The sequence below is a fragment of the Triticum aestivum genome, chromosome 1B, assembly GCF_018294505.1.
Source record: "Triticum aestivum cultivar Chinese Spring chromosome 1B, IWGSC CS RefSeq v2.1, whole genome shotgun sequence".
Lineage (NCBI taxonomy): Eukaryota > Viridiplantae > Streptophyta > Magnoliopsida > Poales > Poaceae > Triticum > Triticum aestivum.
Window position 1 is genome coordinate 292,736,680 of NC_057795.1, and position 17,496 is coordinate 292,754,175.

General features: G+C 42.9%; 1 protein-coding gene across 1 annotated transcript; it reads right to left on the reverse strand.

Moving 5' to 3' along the window:
- Positions 1-8,693: 8,693 nt before the first annotated feature.
- On the reverse strand, positions 8,694-12,601 carry LOC123120132 (uncharacterized). The gene is made up of 7 exons (XM_044540151.1): positions 12,309-12,601; positions 11,164-11,313; positions 10,839-11,051; positions 10,279-10,400; positions 9,888-10,051; positions 9,291-9,445; positions 8,694-8,947 (listed from the first exon to the last, which is right to left on the reverse strand). The coding sequence occupies exons 1-7, from the start codon at positions 12,489-12,491 to the stop codon at positions 8,849-8,851; spliced, it is 1,086 nt and encodes a 361-aa protein (XP_044396086.1). The 5' UTR covers positions 12,492-12,601; the 3' UTR covers positions 8,694-8,848.
- Positions 12,602-17,496: the final 4,895 nt, after the last annotated feature.

The window sequence follows — 17,496 nt, forward strand, 5'->3', positions numbered from 1 at the left end:
TTGTCAATCAAGAGGTTTTACGATCTTTCGCTTTTATCGGAAATAGGTAGCTTTGGTATAGTTCATTTCCTTTTGATACTTGCATATTGCTCGAGTGTGACTTGTCTATCTAGACCTTGAAGACCAAGTAGACCTTTTCACCTATGTCACAAAAGAACAACATCTGGGTTTCCGCGGCCTAATAATTAGCAACAATGCAAGATTGGAAGAGCGTGTTGCCAACCTCACCAGTGAAATGTGTGAAGCCGACATTTGCCAAGATGAACATCAGGATACAAGGTTGAAAGAGCAAATGGACGAGTTACACACCATAATTACCAACCACAAGTCCAACACTTCGACTTCACACTGCCCTGGAAGGTCATCAAATTCCCACCGCTCAAAGCACTCCTCCTCATCAAGTTCATACTAATCAAGATGAAACCACCATCCAGAGGTACAAGAGCCCAATCAAGCTCCACCTCGCCTGACAACAATTGGCTCAAGAACGTCTACCTGATTGTGAACGACGGGATCGTGAAGCTCACAAACATCGTGATCATGAAGCACATGACCAAGCACTAACACGATCGTCGAGAAGAGATGCGAAGTTTGCAAGACTAAGCTCCTCAAGCTCAACTCGCACGCCAAGGTGGAGAAGCTCAACGCATGGAACAAGCAGGCATTGCGCTACAAGCTCAACAATGCATGCCGGCCCGCGACGCAAGTTCGTCAAGAATGTGAAACGCATTGAGCGGAGCAACAATGTATTGATCAACAAGACCAATGCACGCCGCCTAGCGACGCAAGCTAGTCAAGAATGTGAAGCGCATTGAGGAGAGCAATAATGTATTGATCAACAAGACCAAGACCGTCGCAATGCGGACTAAGCTCGCCGAGAACACCAAGAAGAATGCCATGTGGTCAATAAAGCTCGGCTTGAGCGTCTCTCGCGCTATGAAGATCATGTTGGGAGTTCACCCCCTTTTCGACAGGGCCTCTATTTTTGTATGGATGCCATTTGTAAAATATACTAACAAGTACGTGTAATTACTAAATATATGTATCTCTACTAATAAAGTTCGGATTGCTTCTACCCGTTCAACGTTAGCATTTTTATAGAAAACCCCTTCTATTTTCAGGTAATTAACCCGCCATCCACATTTAAGTGAGAAAACAAACTGTTTTACTGTTTCACGGAAACCCCCTCCCTTTTTTGGTAAATAACCCGCACTTCACCATTAAGTGACAGAAAATAAACCGTTTTTGCGTTTTAGCGGAAAACCACATGTCGTTTTTATAATGGAATCGATCTAGAACAATTAATACTTTTTTGAAAAAACTAACGCCCACACATGTGGCCTCTTGCACATCGCACTAACGCTTACATCACCACTCATTTTACCACGTATAAACAGATGACATCAGCACGAATTTTTTTGGTTTTCGACTTAAAAATAATTTTATCTCCTAATTTAAAAATCAAATTAAAAATTCGTTTTCACCATTAAATCCGTCTCGACGAGATCTTCAAAAGTAGACCCCATATTGATATATTTCGACGAATTTTTTTTACCTAGAAGTTGCCATGATGTTTACAATATAGTTGTCATATTGCTTAAACTAATGTTGCCATGTGGCAATTTTAGTTTGTAGAGCATGTCAATTTTAGTTTTTTGATGATGACAATTCCAGTACTTTGACCATAAAAATTATTTTTTGTATGAACCATGGCAATTTTAAGTGCATGTATCATGGCAATTTTAGTTTATGGTTTATGGCAAGTCTAGTTTCTTAATTCCTCGTTTTATAATATGCCAAATTTACTTTTAAATATAAAAGAAAATAGCTGAAATATATCATGGCAACTTCAGTGTAAACATCATGGCAATTCATATGCAATAGACCTGACAACTTTTAACCAAAAAAATTCGTAGAAATATATTGATATGACTCTAGTTTCGAATATCTCATCGCGAGGGATTTAATGGTGAAAACGGTGTTTAATCGGATTTTTCATTTAACAGATAAAATATTTTAAAAACTGAAAATTCAAAAAAATCCCACATGCATGCATGCGGTGAGGTGGCGCAGTCTGTGTGTTATATGACGTGTGAACAAGTTTGGCTACCACCACACATGTGGGCGTTAGCGTTGTCCTACTTTTTCTAAATACCCCTTATCTTTTAATACCTAACTCTAATATTAACATCTTATATATGAAATTTGATTAGAAAAAATGTGTAGAATATGAATATGATGTTATTTTACCTGTTAAATATTTTAAAAATGCTATTTAATGTGCAATATTAATCAATAGTGCACGATCCATCTTTTCCTTTGTACCGACACCGACCCGGATTGCAATGAACACCTCACCAAAACCAAATTGAAGACGAAGAAAAAACTATTGATAATCGTGCATGTACATCTCCACGAAATCTTTCATGAAAAATGCAGATTTCTCACCTTATGTCAAGAGAGATAGTCGCCTCGACACCTATTGAGGTCTTTTTTTTCCAGAAGCCGTACGGTGTGCGGTATTTTCTTTTCCCGTTGCAACGCACATGCTCTTTTGCTAGTAGAATAATAAAATCAAGATTAATTGAACCCAGTGCTATATTACAAGAATGCACATGTACATTCCAAACAAATATATCAATAACTCGGATGTACAACTTGCTTTCAGAAAGGAACATATAAATATATGAACGTCATGAACCGGAAAAATACAAATTTGTTCTTATCCAACATGCAACCCTTTGGTTAGAATAAACAGTGGTGGGGTTTAAACCTAGAGGCTAGAGATGGACGTGGGATTCTAAACATTTCTTGTTGCTTTTCTTGCGTGCAAATGATGGAGACAGCATTGCAGAGTTATTTATAGTGGGAAAAGATGATTCCGGATAGCTATGCATAGAACGTACGTACAACCTGGATGGAACTTATCCATCTCACAACCTTTACCTTAGAATCTATAAGAGACAAATAGAGACCTAGGGTAGCATTTCCAAACCTAGGTGCATCTGCTTCAATACGTGCAAATTCGGAAATAAATAGCAAAAAAAATCAAAATATTTTAAACTTTTGGACACCAAAGATGCCTGAACTTCTCTAGGTGCTTGTAGAGTTTGGTGGCGAGATGACATCGCAGGAGCTCGATACAAAAATAATGAAATCGGATCTTACAAATAACACATTTTGGAGCTTCGAATTTGTTTTTCCTGGACGGAGTTCCTGCCGAAGTCACCTCGGCACTAAAATTTCAAGTACCTAGAAGATTCGAGCATTTTGTTCTCAAGAAATTTCATTTCTTTTTCTTTGATTTATACTATTCACCCAGGAGTAGATGAGCTAAATCTCAGCTATGAATTAACGTCTACAATTAGGAATATAAGAAAGTAGCAACATTGAAGTGACGTAAACATAGAATGATAGCAAAAATACGTGGCTACTAGATCGTAAGTAAACTTTTTTGAAGATCACATCATATTTTAAAGCACTTCATTAATCGATCTATGATTTGGTAATTATCACTCCTTTTATTTTCTCACTATCAAGAAATATAAATTGCAACTGGAACCAATATCCTCTGCTCTGTCTTCATATTGAACCTAAATATAGATATCCAAAAAATCAGTGACCTAGTAAATGGAACTGATTCATTTCATTCTCAAAAAAAAAGAACTGACTCACTTGCTAGGTAAAGCTAAAATTCCACTGGATCGTGCATTCAGATGTGCAACTCGATCAGCAGGCGAGTACCACGAAGTTTCGCAAAAGCTTGCATGGTAACTTTTTCTGAAAGGAAAACTTGGGGTAAAGTGGATGCGACAAACCTGAAACTTCAGCTTTGCAAGTGTCAGCAATCTCGTCTGCTTCACACCTGTACATGCATGATCCGAATGCTTGCACACGTGTATGTGAGTGTGTGACATTCAGCTCATACAAATCCATAATAATGGTGTGTGATATCACCACTGGATTTGGGCCTTGACAACGTGTCATTATGTGCTGGGAGTCATCCAGAGACCACAGTGCTGTGTGTGCAGCTGTTACATCTAAAAGAGCAAAGATCTCTATCCCCGGAGGAGCGTGACCTACGCTCTAGGCTCAAGCGCAGGGTGATTAGCTTGGCTGTGCTTGAGCGGGCAAGAAAAAATCAATGTGCTAGGATTATCAACTTGAGGGACGGGGATGCCAACACCAAGTTCTTTCATCGGCGTATTAATGCCCGCAGACGAAAAAATCACATTCACTGGATTAAGCACGCTAATGGCTGGGTGACCGAGCATGAAGAAAAAGAGAAGATCGTACATGACCACTTCTCTGAGGTTATGGGGAGGAGAGGTTATGGGGAGGAGAGGTACGAGCAACAAAGATTTCAATTGGGAGGAGCTTGGCACCGAGCCTCATGATTTGCAAGACCTTGATGATAGCATCATAGAAGACGAGGTCTGGATTGCCATTAAAGAGATGCCTAGTGATAAGGCGCCTGGACCGGATGGCTTCACGGGGATGTTTTTCAAGAAATGTTGGGGAATCATCAAGCATACAGTCATGAGGGTTGTGCAGCATTTTGACTCTTTGCACACCTCCAATTTGCAGTGGGTCAACTCCACCAATGTTATACTCCTACCGAAAAAGGATGGTGCAGAAGGCATTCCTGACTACAGACCCATTAGCCTTATTCATGCCATCGCCAAAATCATTGCCAAAGTTCTCTCGCTCAGGCTTGCTCCCCACATGGATGAACTTGTCTCCAATGCTCAAAGCGCCTTCATCAAGGGAAGAAGCATCCATGACAATTTCATGTATGTTCGAAATTTTGCCCGGCGCCTACACAAGAGGAGAACCTCTGCCCTCCTTCTCAAGCTTGACATAAAGAAGGCCTTTGATTGGGTCAAGTGGGGATACTTTCTTGAGCTCCTGCAACGGCTAGGGTTCCCACCTAAATTTCGGGCATGGATTGCGGCACTTCTTTCCTCATCTTCATTGAGAATCATGATAAACGGGGTGCCCGGCCCTCCGATCAAGCACGGGAGCGGGTTCAGGCAGGGGGACCCCCTTTCCCCCCTCCTGTTTGTCCTTGCGATTGACCCTTTACATAAGATTTTGGACCTCGCCACGCGGAAAGGGCTCCTCCATAAGCTTCGTGGCCGGGGAGCAGTGATGAGAACCTCCCTGTATGCGGATGATGTTATGGTCTTTGTGGCGCCCATCAAGAGGGACATTGACAACCTAGCTGCGATCTTACGAGGCTTTGGTGATGTGACGGGCCTCTGCACCAACTTCCAAAAAAGCCCGGTCGTGCCAATTCGTTGCAACCATCTTGACCTTGAGCGCATTCTTCGGAATATGCCGGTGATCCGTGCTTCCTTCCCGATGAAATACCTAGGCTTACCTCTCTCGGTTTGGCAGCTAAAGACGGTGGATTTCCAATACCTGGTGGACAAGGCAGCCGGAAAATTAACCACTTGGGATGGGCAAAACATCACTGCTATCGGACGCACGACTCTCGTCAAGTCCGTCATCTCCTCCCAAGCGGTTTTCTCTATCACGCCTCTCATTGTGCCGCAGGGCATTCTGGATACACTCAACAAGATTGATAGGGCCTTCCTTTGGTCGGGTGCGGAGAAGACCACGGGAGCCAAATGCAAGGTCAACTGGAAAATGCTGTGTAGACCAAAAGATTATGGTGGCCTTGGGGTGCTCGATACCGACAAGTTTGCACGGGCGTTGCGGCTTTGTTGGCCATGGTATGAATGGAAGGAGCCCCGCAGATTATGGGTTGGCTCTGGCAACCCCTGCACTGAAGAGGACCTCCAGTTCTTCTATGCATCTACGACTATCACTGTCGGCGACGGCGCAAAAACACCTTTCTAGGACTCCCCTTGGCTCTTGGGGCGCAAGCCCAAGGACATTGCACCACTAATCTATGAGGCATCGAAGAGAAAGAATTGGAAGGTGCGTGAGGCTCTGAAGGGGAACGCTTGGATCCTCAAGATCAAACATGACACTGCCATCTCCGTCAACCACATTTCGGAATTCTTTAACCTTTGGATGCTTGTGCATGACTTCCACCTTGATGAGCAAGCCGAAGACAACATCATTTGGAAGAACGCGAGCAATGGGATCTACACGGCAAGCACCGCCTACAAAGCGCAATTTTTAGGCCTGACTCTGTCCCCCATGGACCGCATGGTGTGGAAGGCTTGGGCACCTCCAAAGGTTAAATTCTTTGCTTGGCTGGCTTTGCAAGATAGGATTTGGACTGCCGATTGTTTGGAGAAGCGTGGTTGGCCAAATTGTGGCCCTTGCCCGCTTTTGCAAAAGAGAACAAGAAACGAGGATACACCTCTTTGTCAAGTGTCGCTACACACTTAGGCTCTGGAGATCAATCATCGAGAAGCTTGGGCTCACGCACATGAACACCTCCGATTGGCAGTTAGAAGCAACCGTCACTGAGTGGTGGCAAAAAAGAACCGACGACCGCAACCCTCACCGCCACGCAATGGCTTCCCTCACCATGCTCGTTTCTTGGACCATTTGGAATGAGAGAAACGCCCGCGTATTCCGTCGAAAAAGCGCACCACCGCCGGTCCTCCTAACCAGCATTTTAGAAGATGCTAAACTTTGGGTTACTGCTGGCGCAAGAAAGTTAGGGAACATCATATTGTACGAGTAATTGTCATGCCGCTTATTTGTGAGTGCGTTGTAAAACTCTAAACTCTTCTCTCCCTTATTTAATTGAAGAGGCAAATCTTTTGCATCCGTTTCAAAAAAAAAAGCCTGTGGATCCTGACGGAGTGCTGCCATGTATGGATAATGCAGAGACTCTTCAGAGTGTTTAAACAGATAATCTAGTCAAGTTCTCTAAAAGATGGATTAATAAATGGACATGTAAAAAGGAAAGGATAAAATCCATTAGACAAATTTGGGGTATGTTAAATAGTGTACTGTTCATATACTGTTCTGATCCAATTTGTCTTTTTTGCTGAGAGCTACTCAAATGTCCAGATGCTCTGAAATTTGGAGCGCATCTCATGCACCAAATTATCTACCTTGCACAAAAAATTTGAATTTTTTTGAATTTTTTATGAATTGTTTCTTGACCGGGTGCAGCTGAGCCCGGGCTTAGAATTGGATATTCGATAGAACAGCAACTTCTACTGTAAAAAGGGATGACCTATAACTTCCTACCAAAGTAAGAATCATGCAAGTCTCAGTGATGCAAAATCTGTGGTAAAAAGATAATATCAATCAAATATACAGAAACTACTACGTGCATTTCTAGTGATCTCAGGAAGAAAGCTGATGGCTTAATATTGGCGAAAAGACAAGTAGATGGCAATAGTTTGTCTCTAGCATATTTGTTTAACCAAGGCATCCTCCATATGTTTGTATTTCAGGTTCTTCTCTCCAGATGCGGGGTGCTGGCAAGGTGGTTTCATCTCTGCATGCGAAGCACAGCTTTGTCAGATTCGAACAAACAAATACTTGGTCGCGCAGGAAATGTGGCTGAAGGGAGAGAGAGGCTGCCACGAAATGCGGAAAGGAGGAGGCCATCCGGGTCTCAAGGGGACATTTATTATATCAAAGACAAATGAAAAGTGGAGTTTTGAGGCCGCTGCTTTTGCTTCTCTTTGTGCCCTTCACTTTGATCCAAGAGTCAACAGCCAAAAGTTCTGCTAAACAAATGCTCATTCTGGCACTTCTGACTGTTTACTTGTTTGCCTTCTCGCCTTTTGTGCCATTATTGTTGCCTGAATAGTCGACACAACTGGAAAAAAAAAACTTCGTTTTTGCCACGTAGCCGAGCCGGAATCTTCGTTGAGGCAAACAAGCTGGGTGAGTGGGCAGTGGAGGAAGGAAGAAATTCCCCAAGATGCAACATGAGAAATATACAGGTCAGTGGCGAAAACAAACTTCCCAATAAATACTTCCTCCGTCCGGAAATACTTGTCATCAAAATGAATAAAAGACGATGTATCTAGATGTATTTTAGTTCTAGATACATCCTTTTTTGTCCATTTTGATGACAAGTATTTTCGGACGGAGGGAGTATGTTGTTATATGTTGATCATCTAAGGTATATTTGCATTTGCACATTTTGACTATGCAGCTGATCTCATGATTTTTTTTTTGACGATGTAGTGTACACATCTGTATTTGTAAGTGGCGGCATAAACGAAAGGGAGCAGATCCACATTCTATCCGAAGTTATTGTCAAAGAAAGACTCCCTCCATCCCATAATATAAGATCATTTTTCCAGCTACTAGTCTCACCTAGATAGATTTCGAAAATTGCTTAGAGTTTCAATAGTGAAGCGTACCTTTCGTGGCAGAGTCAGCAATGAATCTTCTGCAGAAAACAGAGTTCCATCCACTTTTCTCATGCATGCACTTGCCTTGGCCTGCGACAAAAGTTGCAGGGACGCAACTTTCTCAAAAATGTCTTCACAAAGAGTAAATAAGTACTCCCTCCGTTCCAAAATAGATGACTCAACTTTATACTAACTTTAGTATAAAGTTGAGTCATCTATTTTGGAACGGAGGGAGTAAGAACTTAGGATTGTACAACTTAGAAAAGGAGCTGACCATCATGCCATGTTTCACTCCATTAGACTATTTCATGCATTCCCGGATAGTATCAGTATAGGGTTAATGATACACAGAGATAGCTGAATTCCATATACAAGAGAGTAACATCGTTAGGAAATATATATCTTTATTGAGCATCTGTTTTCAACCCACTTGAAGGCATATGGCATATACAATGATTACACAACACATGCATTCAACACACTTCCAAGTTCCAAGAGGCTCGTTGGCCCGCCTGCAGAATGTTCGATCAAGAGTACACCGCTTATGCAGACCTTCTGGTAAGCTGATCCTTTGAAGTGCTCTCAAATATCTTGTCTGCGTTGCCCACCTCAAAACCATCGCGCCTGTGGTGTTCCTTGACCTTCAGAAAGTAAGAAAGCAGTAATTTCACTAGCAGATTAGGGGGGCAACTAAATACTGGCCGAGTAATACTACAGCAAATATATCCTATGCAGGAGAGTGTAGTATTGTACTACCATTAATAAATACTCTGATGATAGTATTAACTAACCTACAACTCTCATTCAAAAGGGAGATGGGACATTATTACTAAGTCGGCACAGGGGAGCATAAACATTACAGATGCAAAGTCGCAGTCATGCTCATCTCGACACTTGGCAGTACATTTTCCAAGTATGGATTATGCAGGAAAGAAAACAGGCGAGTACGGAATAATCGATACATTCGTGACAAATTGTGCAAACCTCTTCATCTTGCAAATCTCTGAACTGTGGAAGTGGCAGCCGTTCAGCAAATTCAATATAGGAACGTGGAATAGATTCAGTGATTCCATCCGCAAAAGTAAATAATGATGAATCAGCTACAGTTGAGCTTTGCTGGAGGAGACCGTCAGGACTCACTGTTGAATTATATAGTAAATCAGTTTCTATTAAAACCGTGGTACAATAATTAAGTGGACATGTATCCTTCAGCTAATAGCTATTCTAAGAAGCCGCACATAATAGATAGATAGAAAGTATGTCAAATAAATGCAAAGAAACAAGTGATCTTATGTCCATGAAAAGCTATTATTTGAGATCTAGCTAACAGTTCATCCATATATATAACCACAAAAGGAAGACCTATCAGGAAACCAAAAGTACACTCTTCCTAAGGCCAATGCTACTAGAAACTGTGGTTAGCTGTAATGCCCTGGAATAAAATGAGATTCAGATTTTCAATACAAGTAGCTAAGGTATGAAATAGGTAGCAATTCGTCAAAATTCAACAAATGTGTGGCCAAGGACCTCTATCCACTAACACTGAATAAAATCTGGTTGGTTCAGGAATCAGCAACAGACCTTTCAAAATTCCTCCTTCTGTATTTAACTTGAACCCGTTGTCCTCCACAAATTTGTTGAATTTACTAATACTTCTGATATCTGACTCTAAGCGATGAGTGGAGACTGTGGCATGGTTCAGTGCATAGCCATTAACAAGAGTCCATCCAGCATATTCACTTTCCCTGGTGTCCAAATGGAAAGTATGGAGAGTCAACATGGCTAATAGAATAAAGAAATAAATGTATGAAAGACGGAATCAGGAAACTACTAAGCAAATGAAAAAAAAGGCAACTCCATTTCTTATGGAAATTGCACAGAATCAGCCATAATACGCAAACAGTTTTGTGGTGACCAACATAAGATTTAGCTCCTGGCCTATTGAAGCAGTCAAGAGTATTTACATGAGTACCTAGATAAAACCTGGAAATCAGAATAAGTGGGCTTCTCCCATGTCAGCTCTCCAAATGTACTTGCAAGAACAGCATATTTATTTCCATTAGCTGATGTTTTGATGTATTTCCGTATAATTTCCTGCAGAGAAAAAGTAACAGATAAAATAAAACACAGTTGTATATATGAGTAAAAGATGGGAATAAAGCAGCTCTAGTGGCAGCCATATCAGAGCTCAGTAGTCAAATTCCCTGACAGCCGAGGTTAACGTCAGATTTTTCAAACTAAATATCTTAACACTAGTGCCAGTGCATAGAACATTAGAACCTACTCATCTCTGAGTATTTACTCTGACAGAACTACAGAAATAACCTAAGAAGAAACGGTTTTCAGAAAGCATTTTTTTCTACGGTGATATGTTTCAGTAGTCTTCTTCAGCTTCAACCATACAAAAGTGTTATGAGCTATGTCTGAAATTCCTTTAGCCCTACAAGCATATTATGAACGAACAGTTGTCCATACTACTACTAATATCTTAGACAAACAAACTGAAGAAATTAAGTAATCGTCGAGTATCACCTGGCTCGGAGCACTCAGCTCATCTACAAGAAGTTCAGAAATGAATATCCTTGGCAAAGGTCCATATATACCAGCTCTGGTGTATCCATCATTGTTGGGAGGGGAAAACCATAGTGCTCTTAGTTTTTTCGCTGGGAACCTTAGTTCTTCACGAGACTCGTAACCAAAATCAGTAAAAAATTCAGCAAGTGAGTCTATACCATAACCATCAACCTGCAGTTATAACAGACGGGAAATTGTCATAACAATAATCAAAATCACACAGTTTTGCATTATGTAACACAGAGCATGTAGAAAGCCAACTAAAAATTAAGCTAGTACTCACCCCAAATGTTCTGAAAGCAAAGTGATCAAAACAAATGTGGTCCCCATCGTAAGAATGGACAAGGTCCAGAATCTTTTCGGCAGTTGGATTCCTGCTCAAATAAACTTTTTGCATGTTTGAGAGAACTGACCGGAAAAATAGATCAGAAACCTGAAGTAGAAGAAAGTTAAGACTATTAGCTTGTTTCCCAGGAAATTTGAGAAGTAACCAATCCACAAAAGATGAAATAACAAGTATAAATCAAGTAAAATATAGCCAAAACTATTAGAAAGTATGAAAAACGAAGTGATTGAAAGTTTTCCCCATAGCCGATATATGGTATGGGAAAAATATTTCTTAAATAAATAATATGAATATTACTATTGTTGGATTACCATGACGCATAGGAAGAACAGAGGATTCTCTTGAAGAGGCTTGAGTCAACAGAAAATTTTCTTTCAGTGCAGTGCAAAGGGCTCTTTAGAGAGAACCATATGGATTTCAATCCTCCAAAGTTCATAGGGAAGTGTTTGGGATCAAAGAGACCCTCGTGTAAACGTCCCTTCTTACTTCAAAACTTGCATAAACTAACCCTCATTTTCAAGTTAAAAAATCAAAGAAGGAACAACTGTTTCAAGGCTGATTCAGAATTTTGAACCCAATAAAAAAAATTAGATGTGGGGTCCATCCTTGGTGATTACTAAACCCATGGCAATTGGATTCATTAGCTGAAATCTGCCCAACGGTCGCTACAGTTCACAGGTTTATTTGGCCCCGTTGGAAGTCTGGCTGAAGACATGGATAGCAGAGAAACGGAGGCACCAAAATTTGAAGTCACACACGATCCACACTTCACATCTCAGGAGGCCTGTTATGGATCGTCAGCTGGAAGAGCGCTTCCAAATAATTCCGAGGACCCAGGGTATTTCTTTAGTCCACTTGGTTCCCTGTTTAAGGTAGAGTTTTTTTCCTACTTACGACAACTTTCTGCAGTTCCTGTGCAGTAGTAACATGGTTCTAGAGCGCTTTGGTGTCTCCAGGCTTGGATCAGGGCCTCTCCTCCGAGGATAACAAGGTACTATCAACAGGACAGGAGCAGAGCAGGACATGCCCACCATCCCTAACGTTGGCGTAAAACTAGGTTCCACTTTGGGGCGCGCACGTACCTTGGGAAGCGGATCGGAGGCGGGAATGGGTGAGGGCGCGGCGCCGGTGGCCATGGCGACGCTGCGGCGGTGGTGGCGGAGACCGGACGGGGCGAGCGGCACGGCGACCACCGGGGAGCGGCGAGTGCGGAGGAGCGCAACGGCCGCGGGGAATCTCGCGGCGGCGAGGGTGGCGCCGGCCATGAAAGGGTGGGGAGCGAGACGGAACGGAAGTGGACTGGGGCGGGGGTTCACTGGTGTGGCACGACAAGTAATAAGCAGGGAGCGATCAGCGGAGAGAGAAGTTGACAAGTTTGCACCGGAAGCGAAGAAGGACAGATGCTCCCGGCAGCTGGCAGCTGCCGTGGCAAGCAGCAGGAGTTGCGGGTGGATTTCTCCAAGCCAGTCACGAGGCCTATCCGGTTGGGCGAGGGCCTGCTCGGCTCGTCCGAGGTTTCACACGTGGCCCATTTGAGGGATAATTTTCTTTGGCCCAGGTCATATTTTAAGCCCAAAACCTTAAAAATGCACGCGCACTAAACGAAGACAATTACTCAAAAAAAAAAAAACTAAACGAAGGCAACGGGCGCCCCGTTCTGGCCGCACGATCACGCTGCGGATCGCCCCCCGCGCGGCCAGGTGGCACCTGGTCAGATTGGTGCCGTCCACGGCCGTGGGCGGTTTTGTCTGCATCCGGACGCGTTGTGGCCCACCTGTAAGAGATAGAGGGGTGCAGGAGTAGGGGTCGTGGGCGGCGGTTTCGAAATATGTGCCTGAAATTCCTCTCGTTGGTGCTCTCTTCCCATTTCTCTCTTCTCCTTCATCTTCGCCTTCTTCTCCACCGAACGGGTCGCGGTACAGGTGAGGCCCGACAGAGTTCTCAAATCGACGGCGGGGTCGCGGGTGGCTATCTGCGCGGAGTCGCTGGTGCTGGTCGGCGTCGCAGGTATGCTCTACTTTCTCCTCCCTTTCTCTGTCTTGACGGGGGACCGCCATTGTTGCGGGTTGTTGCGGTTGCGCGGATGCGCCGGACTGCGAGGGAAGCCTTCATCCCCTTCATAGGGTTCGAAACAAACACCAAACCCTCTCACTTGTGTCGATTTTGCACATCTCTTTATCCCCTTCGGTTTGAGTGCTCTCCTGTTGTTCGGTAGCACGCCCCCACAGTGGTGGGGATTCATGGCATAGAGATGTAGGTGGGGAAGGGCACGGGTATGATAGGCACCACGGGATGCTCGTCCATAGCACCCGATGTGTGCCCGTTTGTCCTCATTGTTGTTTGTTGTTCGGGTGCAGGGGTTTCAGATCTGTTCAGGACCGTTTGTTGGCGACTAAACAACCTACAATGTTCATGATTTCTACCAGCCTTCTACCAGTCCTTTTGTTTGTTGGTAGACGTGTCCTAGATGTGTGCAATGCAATGGCTGATTGGAGTAGTTATATTTTGATTAGTTGCAAAAAATTCTACCCAGTTGGTTGCATCCCTATACTAGTTGGCTGTCCACATGTTCTGCACCTTGCACTAGTTTGTCATGCTTAGTTTTGCTTCCTGTTTGCACTAGGTTGGTTGTATATATGTTGTTCAGTTGCACAAGTTGCCTGCTCAGTTGGCTGCATCCCTATATTTTAGTTGGATGTTCACATGTTCTGCACTTTGCATTAGTTGTCATGCTTAGTTGGCTTCCTGTTTGCACTAGGTTGGTTGTCTATACACTGGTACGCGTCGGTGCTATACAAACGGTTTTTAACCCCTTTCCGCGACGACATTTGGAACCGTCACCAAGTGAGTGTGGGCGATAAGGGGATCCTTCCCACACGACCCAGAAACCGTTGGGGATATGCCCTCCTGGCACACACGCTCGGCAAAATGAGGTCGTGTGCGACCGGTAAGCGCTCAAATACGGTTATACGTACAGTAGTGCAAAAAAATATACAGGCGAAATCGTTTCCGGTCGTGAGTACATCTCACACAGTCAGTCCCCGCTAAACGTTTCATTCATATGTATATTCCACACAGTCCATCCAAGGAATACGTTTCCGTTAGTATGTACATCCCACACAGTTAATCCAAGAAGTATCAAACATTTGCGATGTGCACAACATCACAAACGGTATATAATTTCGAAGCGTGTGTGATAAGGTGACTATCGCAAACATTTAATAAGAAAGAACTATGTGCGATGCTATTATTAATCACACATGTTTTTTCTTGGCTGATCGTGTGTGTAGTGGAGATTGATCGCACACGTTTTTTCTTGGCTGATCGTGTGCGCAGTGGAGATCGATCGCACACGTAGTGGATCCTAAAAACGTGTCTGATCCCCAGGCCTATCGCAGACTTTTCGCTTTCGCCAACTGTGTGCAGTGTAATCCTTGATTAATCTGTAATTAATCCCTAATTTAAAAAACATATGTTTTGAATTTGTTAGTAGGCAATCACTTATTTCATATCCAACCATGTTTATTACAAATATAGGTTCAACCACGAATGCATAATTTGATGCACAGGTACATATACTGAAGAACTACAGAAGCATCAAGTAAAGAATGATGAACCACAGTTGTACTAAAGACTGTAAAGAGAGAGGCGAAAGTCATTCTGGTTGCTGGAAAAGCTGAAACGGAATGCCCATATTGTACCCTCCTCCATGCGTAATGCGCGCACGACTCTAGGCCAACCCCTTGTGATGGCTGCCCGTCCATCCTTCACTGTCTTCATTACGACTTCTCGATGCTCATTGTAGTCCGGATGAAATACTTTAACCTTCATTGCGTGTCCACCAATCATATTGAAAGTGCGTTAGGTCGACTAAGGGGGGGGGGGGGTGAATAGGCGGTTTTTATGAATTCTTCAGTGAGGAATTTCAGGGTGAGGAAATTCCTAAGTGAAGAACTACTTGCAGCGGAATAAGTACTCAGGTATAAGCATAACAAAGTAACAGCATAGTCATCATGATGAAATGAAAGACAAACACAGAGTACAGAAAAGCGTAAACACAGGATAAGCAGGATGAAGACAAAACATACTGAAGAAATAGGATTGAGGAATTAGAGAAAGTCTTCAATCAAAGTCTACAAACAGTAATGATTAGGTTCATCAACACATAACTGAGGAAATGAAAAGGGTTGAGGAAATAGAACCAGTAGGCTTGGTGAAGATAATGATTTGGTAGACCAGTTCCAACTGCTGTGACAGTTGTACGTCTGGTTGGAGCGGCTGAGTATTTAAACTCGAGGACACACAGTCTTGGACACACAGTCCTCATTGTATTCTCCTTGAGCTAACATCACACAGACATCGCCCGATAGTAGTGGTAAGTATTCACAGGTGACTTCCAAACCTTCACAGACTTGGTCACTCGGCAATCCACAATTCCTCTTGGATGCTCAGACCATGACGCCTAACCGTCTGGAGGATACACAGTCCTCAAAGGTAACAAGTGTCGGTTCCACACAGGAACAATCTCTTCAGTGATGCTCAATCACTTTGGGTTTTGTAGGTTTGGGTTTTCCTCACTTGATGATTTTCGCTCAAAGTCCTCGGAGGATGGGATGCTCTCAAATGACAAGCGTCAGTTTCTCTCGGAGCAGCCAACCAGCTAGTGGTTGTAGGGGCGGCTATTTATAGCCTAGGGAGCAGCCCGACATGATAAGACATAAATGCCCTTGTCTGATATGACCGTTAGGTGGTAGGATATTTTGGACAGCTAGCGCGTGGCACAGCAATGGTCGGATTTGAGGTTTGAATTCCTCATGGCTATCATGTTCATCACTGTGTAGGCAATTTGCACTGGCGAATTCCTAAGTCCTCAGTCAGAACAAATTCTTCAGAGACCAGAAGATCTTCGTCTCTGTCACTGAAAAAATCGACTGAACTGATATGAGGTTTCCAATGGCTTCACTCGAAGGATTGGGTAGGTGTAGGATTTTGAGATAAGCATCACTTGGAAATCAATTTCCTTAGTATTACCTCGACCCCCTTTAACAGTACAGTGTTTCCTATGACTCAAGAAGAAGAAAATGAAACTATGAAAACAAAAGTCTTCACGCTTCAGAGTCCTCGCATGAATATCCAAGTCTTCACGGCCACACCAATTTCTTCACTTTCAAAGTCTTCAGTAGAATCAAAAACTTCAGTCGAAGACATTCATTTTTAGGGGTCGACTTTCACTGTAAATATCAAACTCCTCATTGACTTATAGAGCCTGTGTACACACACAAACATATTAGTCCCTTAACCTATAAGTCTTCAATACACCAAAATCACTAAGGGGCACTAGATGCACTTACAGTCTCCCCCTTTTTGGTGATTGATGACAATATAGGTTTAAGTTTTCAACGGGGATAAACATATGAATTGAAAGTACTCAATATTGAGGAATTTGATTGCAAGATATAGAAGAACTCCCCTTGAGGATGTGCATAGTGAGGAATTTGCTTTTGAAGCAATGCACAATTTAAGAGTAGAATCATGGAGAACTCCCCCTATATCTTGTAATTCATACACGCATTTAACATATGAAATGAAGAATTTGAAATGCATGATGAAATATGGTGACTGATGTAATTCAGCATGCGTGCATAACAATAATGAGGAAATAGCATGGAGAAAAACAGAGCAAAAGTATAAGGTCACCACCGGACTTAAGTTTATAACTCATACAAAAAAAGCTTCAGAAGAGCGAGAGTTGCAACTTAACAAAAAAATGCCCATATATATATAGACCCGCTTGATGACTAACTCAAATTTCTCCCCCTTTGTCATCAAATGACCAAAAGGGACAAAAAGTGAGGACTAACGCCCCTGAAGAATTTCATTACGAAGTCGATGGAGGAGTGTCACGTTGTTGGGGTCATTTGTTGTAGCCGGGCCTGCCGTAGTGGCATCCAGATCTTCATTTTCATCAGTATCGCGGGATGAGGAATATGAACTGGGCACTAAAGGAGGAACTTCAACCTTCTTGAATTTTTTTGGAGGAGGCTTAGACCAGCCAAAGTCCTGCTTGAAGCCCATCTGCTTGAGACCCTCATCACCATAGAGATGAGACAGAATAGCCCATGTGCGATCAAAACTTCATTGAGGTCGTAATGGTTCTTCTTCACTGAATTATATGTGGCAGTCATGTTGTGAAGAATAGAACCAAACTGACGCTTTACCCATTTATATTGTGATCCACCTTTTGATGAAGACTGAGGAGAAGCTCATGAT